The 23094-nt window shown below is 39.0% G+C and overlaps 1 protein-coding gene across 6 annotated transcripts in view; it reads left to right on the top strand.

Annotated features, from left to right (window-relative positions):
- cacna2d3a (calcium channel, voltage-dependent, alpha 2/delta subunit 3a) overlaps nucleotides 1-23094 on the top strand; it is an 892602-nt gene that overhangs the window by 786798 nt on the left and 82710 nt on the right. For 5 of the 6 annotated variants that reach the window (XM_063068081.1, XM_063068079.1, XM_063068080.1 and 2 more), the window contains 2 exons: nucleotides 7022-7077; nucleotides 20848-20959. In XM_063068081.1, the coding sequence (XP_062924151.1) occupies nucleotides 7022-7077; nucleotides 20848-20959 (168 nt within the window). Of the gene's footprint in view, nucleotides 1-7021; nucleotides 7078-20847; nucleotides 20960-23094 lie in introns of those variants that run through there. The other variant, XR_010020451.1, reaches the window with a different exon arrangement.

Below are 23094 nucleotides of genomic sequence, written 5' to 3'. Positions count from 1 at the left end.
GCCATTTATGTTTTGATTTATTATCATTCAGTATTCAGATTGTGAATCCATGAATTATTCCATTTTCTGCCTCTTTCTTTAACTTGATACTTTCTGTTCCCAAAGAGACACTGCTATGTTGTTTATTTCTTGCTGCATATTTTTTTTAAAAAATTAACATCTCACTGAGCTTCAGCAGGTAGGCAGTCATCTCAGATTTGTTTAAAACTTTCTCGTTAACATTGTTATGTTTTGTAATAAAAAGGAAATCAAGGGATCGAGGAATGTGAGTCTAACATTGTTTTTTTCACATTAAGTGAAGCGTGTACTAATCACATGGTGGCATGATGATGTATACCATTTGCATAATTTTACTGAAATGCATTGTGTAAATAACAGTGAATGCGTAAACAATATATTTACAATATTGCTCAAATATTACTGGTATACTAAGTGCACAATGTGCCTTTTTTTTTTAAACAATCATTTCTGGCATCCCAAAGTCACCAACCTGTTGTGTTTGCTCACCTATAACTACTGATGAGGTCTGAAGTCTGGAGATAGGATAAAGCAGGAAGATGAAATAAAACCTTATTTAGTAAAACCACACAAATCTGAAAACTTATCAGCACATCCCAAAGCATGATTATTTAAATGGTTTGCCCAACAACGTTTGAGACATTAATAGGAACAATGACTACTCAGTGTAAGTCAACCTGGGATTGATTGTTTCAAATTGTCGTAACAGCAACTCACAATGGCCCTCACAACCATTTGCTCCAATCCCATCCTACCCAAATACTCCAGCCAGCCAGCAATGGTTTCCAGTTGCTAAGACTGCATTCAACAGCTTTGCCTTGGATTTCTACTACTACTTGTACCTCCCACCATCCCCATCTTCCTGTAAATAGCAGACACAATTATTCTGTGTTGTAACTAAAGCAAAAGATTGCTGATACTGAAAAGGTGCTTTGCCCACCAGATCTACAGGATCTATAGTCGTGAAATGCTTAGCCTTTCTGAACCACTCCTTCCACAGTGTTGCATAACCTGCTAAATATTTCGGCTATTACTTTGTCTTAATTTTGTGGCATTGCTCCATTTCCCGGAATTTTGGGTTTTGTTTAGTACAGCTACGTGGAAATATGTTCAGTCGCAATCATTGCCATGATTTGTGTAAGTGTGGGGTAAATAGATGTCTCCCAAGTTGCATCACTCTATGATTCAAACTTTATAGTTGGTCATCATTAGACTGGCCTGCAAAGTCCATGGAACTCCCATATTTCCCTTAACGATTACCATGCATTTGTCCTTAAAGATTATCTCTTGGGCATTTTAATGGAATGAATCATTAGAAAGCTGCTTATTTAGGGAATTAAGCTATGCTCCACCACACAACACAGAACAAAGAAACAGTATTTGTCCCAATTGCAGTGTCATTATATTTTAATTGAGAGTATGAACCAGCCAAAATTGTGAAATAATAATGGTATGCTTATAATCTTACTATTACGCAAGGGTTTTGCTTTAAACTACAGAAGAATTGTGTGTACCAGTGAATGGACGTTATGGAATACCAACAGCTTGTTCCAATGGAAAATTAACCATTATTATCACATTACCTTGGGAGTAATCCGATAGAGATCACATCAAATCAATGATATCTTAACTGAGTCCTTGATCTGTTGTCAAAATAATCGGTTTCATATTAGTGTACTCATTTACATACTTCCTTGCCTCCTGTGGTAAACTGGATGCAGCTCCATTTGGAAAAAATGGATCATAACACAGCATTGTTTTAAAGGACATTGAGAATGACATTTTATCATTTTTCTCTTAAAGCAACTTCACTCTGGGCTGGTTTCTCAACTAATGTGATCCTAGGTAGTTATTTTTTCACTTTATGGTACTCAGCTGCTTTTGCAATGAAGTGCTTTGAATAATGCTTTCCACCTTGGATCATATGTACAACTGAGCTGGGTTGAAAGCAGAATGAAGTAAAAAAATTTGTTACTTGTGCAATGAAAATGATACATAGACATAAAATGGAACTCTCAAAATCTCTCTGTCTTCAGAAATTTCATACATTTGGGGGTTCATTTGCTGAATTTGAAAGTAGCATTTTGCCTTTCTCAAGAATACTCATTCTGAACCATGCAGACTTCAATGACTTTTGTTTCTCTCTGGGGAAGAGAAGATCATCAGGGCACCATGATTTCATTCCAGTTTAAGACAAAATAGTTTTCCATTGCCAGAGCTCTAATGTAACTCAAAAGTTCGCTCCATCTGCTGAGAATATAGAAGTCAGGAGATGTGAACCAACACCTGATCTGCAATATCATGCAATCTGGATTATTTGAAATACAATATAAGCCAAGAGCTTGTATTATTTTACATGACCAGACTGACTTTTTCTACCTTGATTTCTTCATAAAACTGTTCAGGAATGTTTGATGTAAAAAGCAGTGTACATGCAAAATTCTAGTAATTCTTTGGGATAGTTCATTATATTTGCATTTTACATAAAGAACACACTATACATTATGAACTTACAAGAGTTTCCGGGTCCTCTGTCCATATCACATGTATACATCTTGGTAGCGTTCTGATGCTGAACTGCTTTCGTGTTCATTAAAGTACTTATCCATTCTGCAGCTGGGGGTCCCAAAGGCACAAACATCTAGTGGGTAGGTCCCCTCAGTGTAATTTGCTTGTGTTTGCTCCCAAATAACCTGATAATGGATCTGATTTCTTCTCCTCCCATCCAGCCTCCCACACCTGACTGTATGTGTAATCCTCTCATCTGGCCTTGTGCTTTACTCCCTTGATCTTGTCCAACTCCCTCTATCTAGTCACATGTCCACTTCTAATGTCTTAACTCTGTTGCCCTTTCCTTTGTCCACTCCTGTAATTTTCTTTCCCTTGATGTTCAAAGGTTCATTTAATGTCAGAGAAATGTATACAATATCCATCCTGAAATGCTTTTTCTTCACAACTATCTAGGAAAGCAGAGGAGTGCACAAAGGATGAACAACAGTTAAATGTTAGAACCCCAAAGTACCCCCCCCAGCTCCTCCCTCTTGCGCGTAAGCGGCAGCGAGCAATAAACCTCCTCCCCCACCAGCAAAAATAAAGCACACTTGCTACCAGCACTCAAGCATGAGCAAAGCAATAGCAAAGACACAGACTTGCAGTTCCCCAAAAGGCTACGTTGTTCACCCGATAATTCGACATGCTACAGGCGCTCTCTCTCCTAATAAGGGAGAAAGAGGTGACTCCATTTCATTTTCCAGCAAGTGGGGAGACATAACAAACAACTCGCTGAATTACGATGTTAGAAGTCCGTCACGTCGCTTTTTCCTCCAGCTTTGTGCCTGGAGATCGCAAGGATCCCGGGTCCCCAGGCACATAGCAGATTTTACGACTCTCCCATCGACACACGGATCTCCTGTGGCAACACCATCTCTTGATTTGCCCGTCTCCAGTTGCTTGAGATCCTAGGCTTCTAAAACCATTCCAAAATCTTAGGCCGAGACTTTGGCATGCCGAATACCGGTCAATTGTGGAACCCTGAGAGTGGGTCCCATTCCCGCAAAGAACCGTAGTCAGCGTGTAACTCCAGGTCAGGGTCTTCAAAAGAACCCTGAAAAGAAAAAGTACAGATATTAAAGATGGAAATAAGACTGTTTCCGAAGATGCAAGCAAAGGAGTCGCCGTTGGGCGCCATAACTACTTAGCTCTGTCTCTTCAGTTCCCCTTTCCCGAAGTCTGAAACCTGCCTCAACTCCGGGTCTAATCTTCTCTTCTGGTCTTCATTCCTTGTCTCCTACCCTACAGCCCCACAATTATTTCTCTCTATCAGCTCCAAGCCAAAATCTCCGGTGGAATTTAGTTTCTTTGGGGCTGCATTCAATAGAATATTGCCTGAGCAAGGTTCATGCATAATCGACGGGGTCTCTCTGTGCAGCTTTGATTTGTTAGATATTGAGGAACTTCTGTATAACATTCCATTACCACTTTGTAAATAAACCGTTCATGATGTGGTTATATCCAAAAATGCTGATCATGGATGCAGCTCAGTGCAGTTCATCATGAGATGAAATTCCTTGTGCAGTTTAAGCCTGATGAGCGTACATGGTGTAGCAGTTAGCATAATGCTATTACAGTTCAGGGCGTCGGAGGTTGGGGTTCAATTCTGGTGTCCTCTAGAAGCAGGTTTTGTAAGCGCACACTATGTATGCATGGGTTTCCTCTGGGTGCTCTGGTTTCCTCCCACAGTCGAAAGATTACTGGTTAGTCGGTTAATTGGTCATTATAAATTGTCCAGGATTAGCCTCAAGATCCAAGGGAGTAAATTTAGGATGGAGGTGAGGAGGAACTGCTTTTCCCAAAGTGTGATGAATCTGTGGAATTCTCTGCCTGAGATAGCAGTGGACACTACATCAGTAAATATGTTTGTGACACGGTTGGATAGATTTTTGCATAGTAGGGGAATTAATAGTTATGGGGAAAAGGCAGGTAGGTGAGTCCATGGTTTTATGATCATATTGTTCAACGGGCCAGATGACCTACTCCTGCTCCTAATTCTTATGTTCGTATGTAGGCTAGGGTTAAATCGGTGGATTGCTGGGTGGTGTGGCTCGCAGGATAGGAAGAGCCTATTCTGCCGTATCACCAAAATAAATAAATAAAACATTGCACTTCAGACATAACAACCCAGCCTACACTACCTATAGAAAAAGGCACTGATCTCTTTAGATGTGCCTGCCTCGTGTTCCGCTTTGGTGAGCTGCCTCCAGCCAGGTGTAACAGAGAAAATCAGCTCTACTGATAAACTGCCAGTCTAAATCAAACTATTGCCATGTTTACTTGTAGTCAGTCGCATTTATGATTATTCTGCACCCTTGTTCTTGGCTGTAATATTTGATGTAGCCTGCTTTTTATGTGTTTTGTTTGCCTGATTGATGTGATTGACTGTCTAAACTGAACCCAGACTTGAAAATCTTCCATCAGAAATTGTAGTTTTAAGGTGCTCATAATTCATATTTCAATAAATATTCTATAAACTTTTGTGTTGCAGATTAACACTCAACTTTGTCTTGCCCAAATTTAACCCTTCATTTATTGTTTGAAATGGGGTGGCGAGCCTATCGCATCCATGCCTAAGATAACACGTGCAGAAATGTTGTTAGGGTTCAGCATGCAGTGCCGCCCCTCGATTCTTTAAATCCCACCCTTAATAAAATGATACATAATTATCTTTACTACCAAATGAAGCAGTTAATTTTTTTTTTTACTATAAACCCTGAGTGGTGAGATGATTTCGTAGATGTTTCACGCTGGCTTGGTGCCAGCCAGACTGTTGCAAGAATGAGTGATGTTGAATGTTTTAAAATCCTGGTGTACACATCAGTATTTGGATAGTAGACAGATGGGCCAATTGGCATTGGTTTCACTCTGTTTATATTTTTCTTCTTCTGTCATTTGTGAGTGAACACTAGATATTCAGTAATATTAACAGTAAATACTTCATGTAGTTTAGCACATCTATGGATGTTCATGGGAGTCATTGTTTTCAGTGATAAACTTCTTGGGCCCTAGCTCCCAGTGAAGTATAGGCCATTGATGACCTACCACCTCCATTGTCCAAAGTCAATGGTATGGTTGGAGTTCATCAATGCTTCTGTAATCCATCGTATCCGCTGTGAAGGGGATTGGCTTGTACAGCTTCACCAGAGCCCTGTTGGCCAGCCTTGCCTGTTACCACCTTTCACAACAGGGGCATTAGGTTGGACTTTGAGAGGCTGTGATGAACTTGGTCAAGTCAAAACTCGATACTCGAAGGGAGTTCCTTATGTCCAGTCTATTCCGCAATTTAGTTTTCGTTGCATTCATTGCAGAGATATGTTGGAAATGGAAGCAACATTTTCAGCGCTTTCATGGCTATCTCAGAATATTCAGCCTTGACTTTGATTCAGAGTGCCAGCACAGATGTTACATCAAACATTCTTTTCAGCCCACTGTCATTTGCAAGCTCGAGAAGTTGATCTCCTTCCCGCGCAGACATGGATGACGTGCGGGTAATGACCTCATGTGCTTTCAAGCTCATCAGTGGGCGTGACAGGGAATGAGGAAAGGTGCAGCTGACTCCTATCGCCAAATCATATCGTTTCCTCGCGGCCCGGTAGCACATGCTATGGGGCCCAGTGGTTGGGGACCACTGCTTTAAAAGATTAACAATTTTTGAGCAGTTTTTGAGATTAACAATTTTCTAAAATGCTTCATTTATTTCAATCTCTCTCTGCCTTATCTTTATTAATAGTAAAACAATATAAGCAACAGAACTCATCCTTTATTTCCTTAAAAAGGTTCATAATTATTGTTACTAATTAATTAACAATGATATCTGTTCAAAATTACCATGGCACACGAAAGAATGTTTTAGAAGATTATTGGCGCTGTGGGCACATGCTCTCAAAAAGGTTCACCACCCTTGCTTTAGGACAATAGCTGAAAATAAATGAAGTTAATTCCTTTTGCTAACCAAAGTGCACCTTTTTCCTTAACCATAAGTATGTCACCAAAATTATATTCATTCATCTTGTTTTCCAGCATACAACAAATCATGTTTTTTTTTCAGAAATGAAGTATAAACCAGCCATCCATTTACAAGCAGCACCATTTAGTAATAATCAATTCTACCTCAGATTTATGTGTGGCAAGATCTCCTTTGTAGGAAGCTTTTAATTATTCAGTTTCTCTCTGTCAGCTTAACAATATCTTCCTTGTAGTTCTTCAAAAAGTTCGCATGTAAATGTGTTCTTTATTATAATTAAAATAATAACAATATTTTGTATTGTGGGAAAAGTACAGAATTAACTTTTGAAAAAGCAATACAACAAACATTTTAACATGTCTGGTTTTTTTTGACTGCAGTACATTGTCAAATAAGGCTTGATAATCTTGGCCAGAGCAGATTTAATGATTTAGTGAGGTAATTTCTGTAGAAGTCCTAACAATGTTCCTTTGTAATTTTTGCTAGATTCCTGGTGGAATTCAATCTTTGCAGTTGGTGGAATTCTGATTTCACAGTGAAGGGTAAGTTTGATACCTATTTCTCTAGATCAGCAAGCAGAGTTATTGTGTCAACTTCAAGTGGTTCTTCCACGAACCAACGCCAGTGCATCATTTCATCTGTAACGTTGGTTTGAGTCCACCTCAGAAGTAGAAATCTCAAATCAGTTCCTGGTGTAGATCAACCGTCAGCACGTATTTAAAGACAGTTGTAGTCTAAATGTCAGAGGAGAATTAGCTGGTGATGGTATGAAATGGTGGCTGATGACCTGTGAGTGTGGTTTTGTGTTTTAAATAGTCTGCTGGACAACTTCTCAGCCAAGGTTCTCATAGATATTCTGTTATTTGTCATGATGGCTGGTTCAGGATTGATTTATTCTAATGGTTATATAATACCTAGGTTTTGTTAAGTCTATCAGCTTAATAGATTCCTCACCTTTGTAGTGACTGTTTCTTTATATATCTGGTTGGCTTGGTGGACTATTTATAGAGCAAACTTTGTCAGTAACATCCTCTGAAACCAAAGTCAGAGGTGGGTCATCATGGGAAGGTTTGAAAAAGTGATTTTTATTTTTTTCTTTTCGGTACAAAACACTAAGTGATCTTTTAATATTTGTAAGGATAGGACACAGTTGATAGAACCAGATGACTTCCACTGGTTTGAGGATGAAGAGGATGAATATTAGACAAAATGAGGAAAATTACAGCAGAGTGATGGGAGAATAGGGCAGCATTTTAAGAATGTAGTATTTTCTTCCACAATCAGAGACGGAGTTAGGAACTGCATTAATGTATAACATGACCTTGATTAGGTGAATTAAATAGATAATGAAACAAGATGGGTAAATATGATTAATGTTATTTGCCTACCTGGATGGTAAACAACAATCAAGACTGAGTAGGATAAATGGGCAGTTTCTGTGTTACAACTCCCAAACGTTTCAATAAAGGAGTAGACTGTAAGACCGTAAGACAGAGGAGCAGAATTAGGCCATCGACTTTGCTCCACCATTTTGTCATGGCTGATCCGCTTTCCTCTCAACCCCATTCTCTTGCTTTCCCATAACCTTCCAATCTCAGACTGATCATGAACTATCAACCTCCACATTACATACACCCATTGACCCAGCCTCCACAGTCACCTGTGGCAACGAATTCCACAGATTCACCACCGTCTGGCTAAAGGAATTCTTCCTCTTCGCTTCTCTACATGGACGTCCCTCTATCCTGAGGCTGGGCCCTCTGGTCCTAGACTCTCACGCTATAGGAAACATCCTCCCCACATCCACTCTAACTAGGTCTTTCAACATTTGATAGACTTCAATAGATCCCCACTTATTCTTCTAAATTCCAGTGAGTAAAGGCCCAGAGCTCCTCATATGATAAGCCTTTCATTCCTGTAATCATTCTCGTGGACCTCCTTTGAATCCGCCTTTCTTAAATAAGGGCCCAAAATTACTCACAATACTCTAAGTGAGACCTCACCAGTGCCCTATAAAGCCTCAGCATTGCATCCTTAAAGTACAAGGATACCATTCTTTTAACAGTGGTTCTATTAAAGTAAGGAAGCTTTCGTGATTATTTTACTGACACTAGCAGGCATTTTATTTATTCACTTTTTGTGATTTAAGCCAGGTACTTTTTACCAATCTCCAGTTTCATCTTCATGAACTTCCCTGATTCATAGAGCACTACAGTACAGAAGCAACTCCATCAGCCCACCTCTTTTCTGTTGACCTATTTTTCTGCCTAGTACCATTTACCTGCACCCGGACCATAGCCCTCCACACCCCTTTCATCCATGCACCTATCCAAACTTCTCTTTAACATTGCAATTGAGCAGGCTTCTACCACTTCTGCTGGCAGTTCATTCCACACTCTCACCACTCTCTTGAATGAAGAAGTCCGCCTCAGGTTCCCCTTAAACATTTCACCTTTCACCCTAAAACTATGACTTCTACTTTTGGTCTCACTCAATGTCGAGGAAATAAAGCCTGCATGTTTTTACCCTATCTATGCCCCTCATAATTTTGTATACTGCTGTAAGATTTCCCTTTATTCTCTACTCCACTGAAACCTAAATAGAGTGGATGTGGGAGGATGTTTCCCATGATGAGGGAGTCTAGGAGCAAAAGGCACAGCCTCAGAATAGAGTGACGTCCATTTAGAGAGGAGAGGAGGAAGCATTTCTTTAGCCAACCTTTTTCCCTGAAGGTTAAACAGGTTAGGACATTTCATATGTCGTCTTGGAAACATCCATACAATTTTTTTTGTTCTTCTTTGTACCAGTTTGATGTAGCTAAGTGTTTAGGCAACCCCGGGAGCAATTAGGTGTCAACTACATGGGAGCAGGTTTGGGTCTAATATATTTGTCAAACTGGTTAGTTATTGCAGGTTTCTTTCTGGGAAGGACATTTATTTCTACTGCTATAACTTTATATTACTACAAGTTTTCTGTTTCAATTGAAACATAACCTTTTGAAGTGACTTCCTGCAGATTATTACTCCAAGGCTCTGTGTCACTAGGACAATAACTGAATCATTACCCCACCCTGTCTGGAATTTTATTGAATTAAATATCACAACTGTCATGGTGCAATTTAATCCCAAACTGCTGACTTATTAGTCTGATAATAAATCTTTGGGGATAACATAGACCGAGAAGAGAGAATTCCACCATAAGCTAGAAAACTGACTCGCTAATACAGTGGCCAAAAGTGTAACAAGCATTCACGAAGCTTTAAAGTACATCGGAGAATAGCAAGCTAATTTAATACAGATGCAAAAGAATAAACTGGATGAAAATACATAAATATTTAAAATCTTTTATTTCATCTTGGAATGTGTTTTTGTATAACACTATATGGGAAGAACATTCATGGTTGAATTGAGTTGATATTTTATTATAATGGTGATACTTATTTCATCATTCCAACAATCTTAAAGTAAAGATAATCCAAGAAAGACCTGAATTTCCTTGGACTGAACAGCACATTATGAGTTAATTTTCCTGCACTTTTTGATAAGTATGTGTATAGCGTAATTGTTTGTACAGACATATGAATCATTCTTGGTTTATTTTAGTGGTACTTTGCTGCCCTATTCAGTGCCTTTGAAGTGCAGATTTAAATTAAATGGTCTGTTACATCTCTAAATTCCCTGCAGTTTCCCTAATGGTTATAGAGACATTGAAACTTTTAGCTTCATGACTTAGTGATAGCTTTGAAATGTAAACATTGCCCTTGTAAACCACTACAACACATCATAGTGCAACTCAAATGACAGCATTAAAATAAAATGTTTACAGTTCTGAGTCACATCACGAAGCTTTAATCGTTCAGCTATGAGCATGACAGCCAGATGTTAGGTCCAGACATAATCATTTCATTTATATATCAAACTACAGATAATATTTCATCAGTTAATAACTGCATCAGTGCAACTGTTGACAACAAATTAACTAATTCTGTTGTGTTATTCAAGATAGGATAAGTTGATTGGCAATTATTATTTCAGTGTTCAATGTATTAAAAGTATAATTCAGGATCAATCTTCCTGCAAATGGAATAAACAGAGTAATTTAAAATATGGGCATACACTTATTGGCCACTTTATTAGGTACACCGGTAAACCTGCTCGTTAATGTAAATCAGCCAATCATTTGGCAGCATAAAAGTACGTAGAGGTTCAGTTGCTGTTCAGAACAAACATCAGAAAGGGGAAGAAGTGTGATCTAAGTGACTTAGAGCATGGAATGACTTGGTGCCAGACAGGGTGGTTTGAATATCTCAGAAACTGCTGATTTCCTGGGGTTTTCATGCACAACAGGTCTCTGGAGTTTACAGGGAATGGTGTGAAAAACAAAAGAAAAACCTAGTGAGCATCAGTTCTGTGGTGAAAGTGCTTTGTAAATGAGGGAGGTCGGAGGAGAATGGCCAGACTGGTTCAAGCTGACAGGAAGGCGACAGTAACTCAACAGTCATACGTTACAACAGTGGTGTGCAGAGAAGCATCTCTCAATGCACAGCACATTGAACCTTGTAGTAGATCAGCTACAGTAGCAGGAGACCACAAATGCGAGGTACCTAATAAAGTGTCTGAGATAGCAAAGTAAGAGGAACACAATTCCATCCAACTAGGTTCATTTCCAGTTCATAATATAGACCTTGTTCATGAAGTTAAAAAAAATTCAAAACAGATCTTGTTTAAAGTGGAGCTTTTATCAGATGTCAACTTGGACGAGTTCTTGCTGTCATGTTACTCTAAACCGACAACTGATTGTGACTTTAATTTTAACAATATTACACAAATGACAGTGAGGAAATATTTTCCATGGAATAAAAGATGTTCACTATCTGCTTTTAAGTCATTTCTCTTGTAAGCAAGAAAGGCTATAGCTCAGAATTGCTATCAATATTAGCAAGACATCCATCTCCAATTTTACCTCTACTGTTAACTTTTTTGATTAAACAAACCATTAGTATTGTAAATAAAGTCAATCAAAATCCATAAGAACTTTCCTTCTAGTTTTAGCAAGTCATTTGCAATTGTTAGTACCTGTTAATATCAATATCAAAGACATTTATGACCCTAAATAGGTTGTAAATGAAATCTGTTCATAGAAGCATAGTTAGGATATGAGGCAAACCTGACAGCCTTCGTTAGTTCTGAACTGTTATCCTCTCCAGCGGTATGTGTTACTGTCAGGTTTGAAAGCTGAAGTCTATGCATCAAACCTCTGGTCTCAACAATAAAGAACATGGGAAGAAATTTTATATTTAAAAGTAAGAAAATAATTAGGAAAAATAAAGAATTGTTGAAAGAACTGCCTTGCAGTTTCAGAGACCCAGGTTCACTCCTGCTCTTCTTTATGCACAAGGGACCTTGATAATTGTGAGGAAAGAGTAAAACAGGCTGATATATTAGAATTGATAAGTTCCCGGGGCCAGATGGGAAATACCCCAGGATACTATGAGAAGCAAGGGAAGAGATTGCTGCACCCTTGATGATAATCCTTGCATCCTCACTGGCCACAGAAATTCCAAATGATTGGAGGGTGGCAAATGTTCTTTTGTTCAAGAGAGGGAATCGGAATAACTCTGGGACTTGTAGATTAGTGAGTCTTTCTTCAGTGGTGGGAAAATTATTGGAGAAGGTTCTTAGTGATAGGAATTATGAGTATTGGAGAAGAAGTCTGATAAGGGACAGTCAGCGTGGCCTTGAGGGCCAGGTCATGCTTCATGAGACTGATGAATTCTGCGAGGATATGGCAAAGCACATTGATGAAGGTAGAACAATGGGTGTGGTGTAACACTATTGATAAGGTTCCACACGGTAGACTTGTTCAGAAAGTCAGGAGGCATGGGATCCAGGAAATCTTGGCTGTGTGGATACAGAACTAGCTTTCACATAGAAGACAAAGGATGGTAATAGTTGGAGAGTATTCTGCCTGGAGGTCGGTGAACTGTAGTGTTCTGCAGGGATCTGTTCTGCACCCCTGCTGTTTGTGATGTTTATAAATGATTTGGATGAGAAACTGGAATGGTGGGTTAGTAAGTCTGCAGATGGCATGAAGGTTGGTGGAGATGTGGATAGTATGGAGGGCTGTTGTAGATTGCAATGGGATATTGACAGGATGCAAAGCTGGGCTGAGTAGTTACAGAAGGAGTTCAAACCAAAAAAGTGTGAAGTGATTCCTTTTTGGAAGGTCAAATTTGAAGGCAGAATACAGGGTTAAATATTTATTGGTAACGGAAATTTACGCTGGTCAGTTACCTACACTCATCCCTGGAGCATTTGGACAGGAAAGATACCTACATTATGTTATTCTTTTTTGAATTATTTTGTGAAATCTTGCTGAGTGAGAAATAGCGGTTGCACTGCCCAATAGTGAAACATTGACTAAATATGCACTGAAGGCATTTGAGCTTTCCTGTGGTCAGATAAGATGCTACATAAATATCAGAATCAGAATCCAGTTTAATATCACCGGCATATGCCATGAAATTTGTTAACTTTGTGGTAGCAGTACAATGTGATTACTTAATAATAGGGGAAAAAAATGAAATACAACAAGTACACACACATAATAGTTAAATTAAATAAGTAGTGCAAAAAAATAGAAATGAAAATTAGTAGTGAGCTGGTGTTTAGGAGTTCAATATCCATACAGAAATCGGATGTCAGAGGGGAAGAAACTGTTCCTGAATCATTGAGTGTATGCCTTCAGCCTTCTGTCCCTCCTTCCTGATGTAGCAAGGAGAAGAGGGCATGTTCCGGGTGATGGGGGGTCCTTAATGATGGACACAGCCTTTTTGGTAAATTTCTTTCCTTCATGTGAACCAGCCGATATTATTTGTTACCATTTGACTGTAATATATATTTAAAAGTAACTAAATCTGCACAATGAATGCAATCTGGGTAGATTTATCCATTCTATTCTCCCAGAGGGAGCTAAATTAAGGGGAACTTAGATCAAGAACATTGGCTTTACAATGTTGCTGCTCTGTCTCTAACCTGGGTTCTGTCCAAAAATGCCTCTTTTCCAAAATTTAACTTTAAGTTCCCTATTTCACTGTAAGCCCTAGATAGCCCACCATTAATTTCTGTATCAAAACTCCTAGGACATAAATTCCAAAATGGCTTTCAGTTGATCGCTTGCCCTAGCTCTGGGAGAAAGATCACAGAAACCTTGGAAAATTGTTTGCCTGACTTTCTGTGGCTCTTTTCCTAAAATTACAGTGACTGATCAAGGGATCCTCTATTGAAGTCCACCTACTAAATATTACCAATATTAACTTCTTCCTAACTTCTTTAGGCCTCCTATGCATTTCTTAAAGTTGATATTATTTTCACCATCTGAAAATTGTGGGTGGCTGAAACTGAGCCAGACTTCAAGCTCTGCCAGATTTCAAAGTTTCTATGATCACAACTTCAATGATGTAACTGAGTGCTGAAAAACTAAGAATGAGTTAGTGAACTATCCCATATTTGTGCAGATTTTGTCTAGATTCAACCCATACCAGAAAGTGGAAAAACACAATATTCCAGGATTAGGAATGAGGCCAACTCAAATACACCCTCCCTTCATAATAAAACCTTCAATAGAAGTTTCCAAAACAATAATTTTAGTGTGACTTAGAGGGGCTTATCGTGCGACACTGGAACTGCTGGAACGGTATATAATCAATTTTTGAGCAATGCGTTAACTTCCGAGCAGTACTTTGAATGTGATGATTTCATTCTCATGATGTTTGAAGGCAATTATCAAGAGCCAGAATAATCTACAGGCAATCATTTCACTACAGACTCCACTGGATTGTTCATGAAATTTCACAAAGAAACACATTCAACAGTTTTAAATTCTGCAACTTGTGGTGCAAATAGTTGTAAAATCCCCTACAGATTACTGAAAAATTACAATGAGTTATCAGTTACATCTATGTCACCTTCTGTAGTTCTTTGGTTATGGAAGACAATCTATTTCATAAATCATTGTTAACTTAACGTATAAGATGGAGACCAAAATTGATTCTTTGCCTCCATGCATTTACCTAGAATAGCACTACTTGTTTGAAACCAAACATTAACTGACTTTTAGTTCCCAATGTATAAACTATTTCTGATCAATTGGTTTGTCCCTATTAAAATAAAATTTGTTTTAAATTAAATTAATTCAGCAAAGCACAATGGTTTAATGGTTTATATGGTATACTATGATTTGGTGACTAGGTTATCATAAAACACAAGTTATTCATTTTCAGTCTACCATTCAACTTAATTTAGATAAAGCACTAAGAGATAATAAATGAGATTATTAAGATTCTTAACACTTAATTTGCTGCGAAGGAATAACTTTGGAGCTATTGAATCATACAAGATGAAAACAGGGCACTTTGGCCCACTATCTACCCCAGACATTAGGCAGAAATCCATATTAAAACCAGTTACTAGCATTTGGTCTGTAAACCTCCATACCTTGTTATTTCGAGTGCTCATCCAAATAGTTCTCAAATGTTGTGAAATTGCCTCCCTCCACTGTCCCCTGATTCAATGCATTGAATAACGGTGGTTGAAATTTGATTCTCACCCCTTAAACCTCTGCCTATTAATTATGTACACCTCTGTTAAAGGGAAATGTTTCTTGTTATTTCCCCTTTTTATGTCTCTTTGTAGAGCTCCATTAGGTCCCTCCTCAACCTTCTGCACAAATTCAGCCTGGCCAGCCTTTCCTCAAAGGCCACACCTGGTCAATTTCCTCCAGATCCTTTCCAGTGCAATTGCAAACTTCCCATAGTGTGGTGATGAGAACTGTGCTCAACACTCAGTTCTAGCCTAAGTCAGGGCCTTATGAAGTGGCACTGTGACTTCCTTGCTCTTATATTCTTTGCCCTGGATAATGAAGTCGCAGATCCTGTAAGCGTTCTTAGTCTCCTTATCTAACTGTACTGCTCCCTTCAGGTTCCTGAGGCATGTACACCACAGTCCCTCTGTCCTTCAGTACTTCCGAGGGTTTTACCGTTTATTGTGCATCTGTCCTTCCACAATGAGTCACCTCAGAATTCTAAAACATTAATTTCATCTGTCTTTGCTCTTCTTGTGTTACCAATTCAACAGTGCAGTTTTATAGTTGAAGAATACCACTATTGACAATACCACAAATTTTCATAATTATTGACTATACCTGCTATATTCACATCCAGGTTGTTTATAAACAATAGGGGCCCAGCATTAAACTACGCAAACCATGACCAGTCACAGGCTTCCAGTGGCACAGACACAACCCTTGGCCATTCACCTTCTGTCTCCTATCACCAAACAAATTTCAGATCCAGTTTCCCAAATTGCTCTGGAAGCTATGGGCTTTTACCTTTTGGATTTTCCTGTTTTCATTTCTCCTCGCCTGCCGAAGCTACCTTTTTTTTTTGTTTTATCCAGCCCTCAATACCCTTTGACATCTAGGGTTCCTTGGACTTTTTCACCGGACTTTTCAGCCTCTGAAGAACATGCTGGCCCTGAACCCTGTTTCATTTAGAGTGACTCCCACTGGTCACAAGCCTTTTATTAAATAAGACAACATATAAACAGAATCAGGTTTATTATCACTGACATATATCACAAAATTTGTTGTTTGGTGGCAGCAGTACAGTGCAAGGTGTAAAAAGTTACAATAAGTAAATAGACAGATGGCACAATAGAGGAATCGCGAGGTAGGATTCACAGACGATTCAGAGATCTGATGGTGGAGGGGAAGAAGCCATTCCTAAAGTGTGGGTCCTTGTACCTCCTGTCTGATGGTAATAATTAGAAGAGGGCACATCCCTGATGGTGAGGCTCCTCCATAATGGATGCCATCTTCTTGAGCCATTGCCCTTTGAAGATGTCGATGAGGGTACCGCTGTGCCCATTGTGGAGCTAACTGTGTCTATTACCTTTTTCAATACTATACATTGGAGCAATCCTGTGCGGTGAATCAACCAGTCAGAATCTTCTCCACTGTACATACGTAGAAATTTGCTCGTCATTTGTGTCATACCAAATCTCTTCAAACTCATAATGAAGTACAGCCATGGGTGTTCTTTCTTTGAGATTGTTCCATTGTGAGGATAAGCTTTCCATAGCAACAATCCACGCTTTCAGCCTGACTAAGCAACAAACACAGCTGCCATAGAGTTACTGAGAGTGGAAGCAATCTGTAGCACATCTCAGATTTACCCTGGAGACCAGAAGTATTATCTTTGATTCTCATTTCACTTCCATCTATGCATCAAAACAGTCTGGAATGGGACCAGGGCTCCCAGTGCTCTATCTTAACTGCCATGAGGCAGGCGATATTGATGAGGTGGGAGGAAGGTGATGTTGGTGGCCAAAATTCCTTCTGGATTTGTGCATGATTACCTTCCACAAATCGCAATGTGATAATGACTAGATTAGTGGTTTTGGTTGAGTGGTAAAAATTGGCCGGACATTAGAGACTTGCTCATCAGCTCCTCTTTGAAACTGTAGCATTTGATCTTTTAACACTACAAGAGGAAGCAGATGGAGTTTCATAAACTTCTAACCCAAAAGGTTCTACGACCAAAAGTGTAGTGCCACCCAAGTATTTGGAATGAGATACGACTCGCAATCTTCCAACTCAGAGGTAGCAGCATTATTAACTGAACCATAAATAACATTGTCATTGGCTAGTTCTGTATTATTGTAGTGAAATAAGAGATGAAACTGGAATGTGTGTGATTACTGAAGCTTAGCAGCTTTACAGTGTTATCTGTTGGTTGCTGTTGCATTTGTTGATAGAGTCATAGAAGACCACAGTACAGAAATGGGCCCTACAGCCCATCTAGTCCATGTTGGACTATTAATCTGCCTAGTCCCATTGACCTGCACCCAGACCATTGTCCTCCATACCCCTCCCATCCATGTACCTATCCGATTTTCTGTTAAATGTTCAAATTGAACCCGCATCCACCACTTTCACTGGCAACTTGTCCCATGCTCTCACCACCCATTAAGTGAAGAAGTTCCTCCCTATGTTTTCCTTAAACATTTCACCTTTTACCCTTAACCCATGACCTCTAGTTCTAGTCTCACCCAATCTCAGTGGAAAAAGCCTGCTTTCATTTAACTTGCCTATAATCCTCATAACTGTATATATCTATATGAAATCTCTCCTCTTTCTCCTACATTCTAAGGAATAAAGTCCTAATCTTTTATTGTTTATTTACTTATTGAATTGATTGAGATACAGCATGGAACAGACCCTTTCAGCTCTTTGAGCCACACCACCAAACAAATGATTTAGCCCTAGCCTAATCACAGGACAATTTACAATGACCAATTAACCTACCAACCAGTATGTCTTTGGACTGTAGAAGGAAACCGGAACACCCGGAGGAAACACACATGGTCACAGGGCTAACGTACAAACTCATTAAAGACAGCAGTGGAAATATTCAACCTTTCCCTACAACCCAGGTCTTCAAGCCCTGGCAACAACATTGTAAATTTTCACGGCACTCCTTCAAACATCTTTCCTATAGGTAGGTAACCAGAACTGCACACAATATTCCAAATTAGGGCTTATACAACTTCAGCATAACTTCACAACTCCTGTACGCAATACTTTGACTAATAAAGGCTAATGTGAAAAAAAAGCTTTCTTTATGACCCTCTCTGCCTGTGAGAAAACTTTCAAGGAATTGTGGATCTGTATTCCCAGATCCCTCTGTTCTACTGCGCTCCTCAGTGTCCTACCACTCACCCTGTAAGTCCTACCCCAGTTTGTCCTCCGGAAGTGCAACACCTCACACTTGTCTGCATTAAATTCCATCTGCCATTTTACAGCCCATTTTTCCAGCTGGTCCAGGTCCCGGTGCCAGCTTTGATAGCCTTTCTCACTGTCCATTATGCCCCCAATCTTGGCATCATCTGCAAACCAGTTTACTACATTATCATCCAGACTGTTGATATAGATCACAAATAATAATGGACCCAGCACAGATCCCAGTGGCACTCCACTAGTCATAGATGCAACCATCTGCTACCAGTCTCTGGCTTCTTCTGCAAAACCAATGTCTAATCCAATTTACTACCTCATCTAGAATGTCAAGTGACTTTAATGCCAGCTTCTTGACCAACCTCCCATGCGGGACCTTGTCAAAGGCCTTGTTAAAGTCCATGTAGATAGCATCCACAGCCTTGCCTTCAAGGACTTTCCTGGTAAATTACTTGAAAAACTCTATTAGATTGGTTAGACATGACCCACCACACCCAAAGCCATGTTGACTATCCCTAACTAATCCCTGTCCTATCCAAATACTTACTGTGTATATCCAGTTCCTTGGAATACTTCCAATAAGTTACCCACTACTGATGTCAAGCTCACCAGGCTATCATTTCCTGTCTTATTCTTAGAGCCTTTCTTAAACAACAGAACAACACTAGCTATCCTCCAATATTCCGGAACCTCACCCGTAGCTAAGGACTTTCCAAATATCTCAGGCTCCTGCAATTTCTGCACTAGCTTTCCAGAGGGTCTAAAGGAAGACAACAGGCCCTGAGGACCTTCATTTGCCTCAGGACGGCAAACAGCAATTTGTATATGGTCCATGTTCTTGCTGCTGCTTTGCCTCACTTCTATATACACTGTGTCCATCTACTGAGTAAATACAGATGCAAAAAAGTCCATTAAAGACCTCCCTCATCTCTTTCGAAGCCATGCTTAGATGACCACTCTGAACTTCCAGAGGACAAGTATTGCTCCTCACTATCCAGAAATCCTCATTTGTTCCATGGGAATGTCTCATGAGTTTAGACTGTATTAGCACTGATGAAATATAGTCAAGCAATTGGAAGGAAGGAAGCTATACTGTAACAACGACTCTGATATCACCAGATGAAATATAAGCTGTCAGTTATGGAAAGACATTGCCAGTGGGATGGAAGCCAGTCATCAATGGGAAAAATAAGGAGAGTTATGGGAGGAATAGTCTTCTCTCATCACTGTTATCTTTGTGATTTTGAAGGGTAAATCCATAATTTTCAAAGTTATGATACAATGAGTAGATATGTTAAGAATGATAGAATAATAGCACATTCATCGTAATAGATCACAAAACTATTGAAATAGCTACATCTAATTTCTCCTCTACGTACACATAAACAAACTGCATGAAATTTAACAAATCAAGGAAGATAAATAAATTATCTTTTTCTTTACTCTGCTATTTATTCTGGACTTAAAAACACAAAAGATGTGTTGTTTAGTACTGGGGAGCATTCAAGCAGCACTCAAAACACAATCCTTGTATGTTCCTGGCATGGCGCCAAAGAAGGTGGTTAATATAATATTTATGCCATAAGCATAGTCCTTGTAGAATCACTGCCAAAATCATGCTTTTGTGCAAAAATATGATAAAATTGCTCCAGTAATTGCTGTTATTGTTAGGCCATGGGACATTTAATAGACAAGTTAATTTGTACTGAGCTCTCTGGTCCAAAGCAGTGATTTCACAAAATTATCCTACAGGCAAAACATAAAAGATGTAAATAATACAATACAGTTTGGTTTTTTGTGATATGGTATATAACTAGAAGCACAAAAGCTTTCAGATTTTTTGAACAGGTTCCTTTTCAAATCAATGTAGCCTTCGCACCAGAGATGTAAATAGACCATTTACAATTATTTATCCTATTCAGGCAACTTATTAATATAGAACATTTTTGTAAGGGGCAATTCAATGAAGCTTGAAATGTCACGGTATTCTTGAATCTCTGAATGAAAAATGAAACTTCAATACTGTTTCCCCATTTAAGTTTTCAACAATTGTAATTTCTGGGAAAATATTTGACATAAGTAATTTTTCTAAGAAACTAATGACATAAAGATTAGAACTATCGAGTTTATTTTTAAACTAAATCTGGTACCAAAAAGAACCACCTGGCTTGAATTTGAGAGTGGCGGAAATCTGATATGCCATAGATCTTCAGTATGGAACATGTGAACATAATTAGTTGAAGACTCCTAGCAATTGTCCTAAATTACCACAAGGTGGCGAGAGAAATGCATTGTCTGTAAATTTTCCGCATTTGTTTTAACTCTATCAACAAATCAAATTTTAATGTAAAAACTTACTGTAGTACATAGCCCAAAATCTACTATTATCACACAGGTTTTGATCTTTTTAATTTATTGATGGTAATTAAAGACTTGTCTCCAAGCATATGGAGTTTAAGCATTTGATTCTTGCATTTCATGGTATGATTCATGACTGTTTCTGATTTCTTTTCTTTCAGCACAGAGACCTAAGCAAGTTCTCCAGCCATGTGACACTGAATATGCAGCATTTGTGTCTGAGCGGACGATAAAGGAAACTACGGGGACAATCAGCTGTGATGGCTGCCACAAGTAGGGCAATTTTCATTTCTCTTCCAGCTTCGGTGCAAACAGGGCAGGTCTGTTTGACAAGTCTGTGACAAACTCACATAATGGTATTCTTCTAAACTAAAACTGGGTGGATACTTAAATTCGCTGTCATAAAACTCAAGTGTTTGGTCAAATGTTGATTATATAATTGTCGGTGTTGCAGATTCTTATAAAAGTTCTGTATGGGGCATGGTGAACCATAGGTCACTTTATGTTCTGTTGAAAGTTCGCACATGATCTGCAAGTAGGAAATGCAATTGAAGCTGCATTCCGTTTGCAATTTCTTCTTCTATTTGTGGTAGAATCCCTCCTTCTCATCAACTAAAGTAAACAACTTTTTGGGAAGTGCAACCAGGGTTTTAAGAGTAACACCATGGTTGGCACTAAAAGAAGCTCAGTTACTTAAAGTTGTGGAATTATTTTAGATTTTTTTTAAGTTAAGTATTTTGATGTATCATATATTCAATGAACAGTTTGTTAGTAAATGCTTCTGTTTATAAAGTGGAGGAAAGATTTATATACTGTCACCAAAAATCTTGTTGGAGATCATCATTCCTTGGTACCATCTTCACTGTGAATGTCACCATACCTGAATGTTGCCTTGGGCTGACTGCATTAAATTGTTCTGATTTAACATGCAGCATTCTAGATATTGTTTTGTAGTTTATGGTGCCTTTTTATCAGCTTAGCAAACTTATGTACTTTGTACCTATTGATGAAACATTCTTTGCACTATTTGAACCCACAGATAAATAATATCTTTGTGGTTGGATTGCTACAACATGATTTAAGGTCAGCAAATTCTGGGGATTTATTAGCTTTCAGTCTCATTAGTTTTTCCAGCACTAGTTTTTCTTTTCTTTCTTATGCCAGTTTCTTTGAGCTGTCTCATATCTATTTATAAGGCTTAGGAAGGTACTTATCTGGAGAATTTGCGGTGTGGGATGTGAGAACACTGTGAATAAGGGCTTAAAAGCAGGAATAACTTGGCTATAATATCCTGTCCTTCATCATTTGGCTCTCTGGGTTTAATATTAAGTACCTTCTGCCGTTCCAATAAAATAAACTTTGTGGGATGGTTATACCGCCTCTGCCAAGTGATAAGCACAGCTCTAAGGGTAGATTAGCACTTCCATTAACTTTCAAAGTCTAGGCAAGTCTATCATTTTTGCTCAACTGTCTCTGAGAAGGAAGTGGTGAGTCAGCCTTCATGAATATCTGTGCTTCGGGTGAAGATGCTTCTACAGTGCTGTTGGGCAGGACGTTCCAGGATTTAGAATCAGTGGGACCCGTGAGATTTTTCCAAGTCAAGCTTGCAAGTGACCTGGAGAGTAACCTGCACTTGGTGTTGCTCTCTCCCATGCACCTTTCTCCGTCTTGGTGAGAGTGATTGAAGGTTTGGGATGTGTTCTCAGAGCGGCCTAGATGAGAAACTATTGGTGTCTTTCGTAGATGCTACAGCTCACCAATTATTCTATCCACCACTCTCACTGCCTACAGGCTACTTTGTTCAGGATGGTGTTCAGCTTCTTGAATGTTAGTGCCACACTTATTCAGAGAAGTGGAGAACACCTCAATGAGCTTCTGACTTGTGCCTTGTACACAGTGTGTCAGAGCTGAGTCATCACCACAGGATGCTTATACTTACAGTTGCGTTCACTGTGAGTAGTTGGTCCAGTTGAGTTTCTAGTCAATGGTGACTTACTGGATAGTCTTGATGGTGCAGCCAGGATTGGTCATACTTTCGATTGTCAGAAGTAGTTGGTTAACCCCTTATTAGGGATGGTCATTGTCTGGCACTTCTGTCCTGTGAACATTATTTGCTGCGTATCAGACCATGACTGACTATTGCCTTGGACTGTTGCGTTAGGGTTAGGGTTTAAAAATGTGGGATTATTAAACTCAGGAGTTGATAATGGAATTGAATATCGTACACACACATTTGTAAGCTTGACGACACAGCTGAAGATGGATGGTTATTGGACACTGCAATGTAGCCTTGGGTCAGAGGTGATCAACCTTCAATGGCCAAAATTGTTTGCCTTTATGTGAGGTCTGATTCCAATCATCTGGATGTTTTGCTTTTGATGACCACTGTTGAATTTTACCAGTGTTCC

The sequence above is a fragment of the Mobula hypostoma genome, chromosome 15 (assembly GCF_963921235.1).
Source record: "Mobula hypostoma chromosome 15, sMobHyp1.1, whole genome shotgun sequence".
In the NCBI taxonomy this organism is placed as follows: domain Eukaryota; kingdom Metazoa; phylum Chordata; class Chondrichthyes; order Myliobatiformes; family Myliobatidae; genus Mobula; species Mobula hypostoma.
Note: the sequence above shows the minus strand (reverse complement) of the source record. Positions and strands in the feature narration are given on the sequence as shown.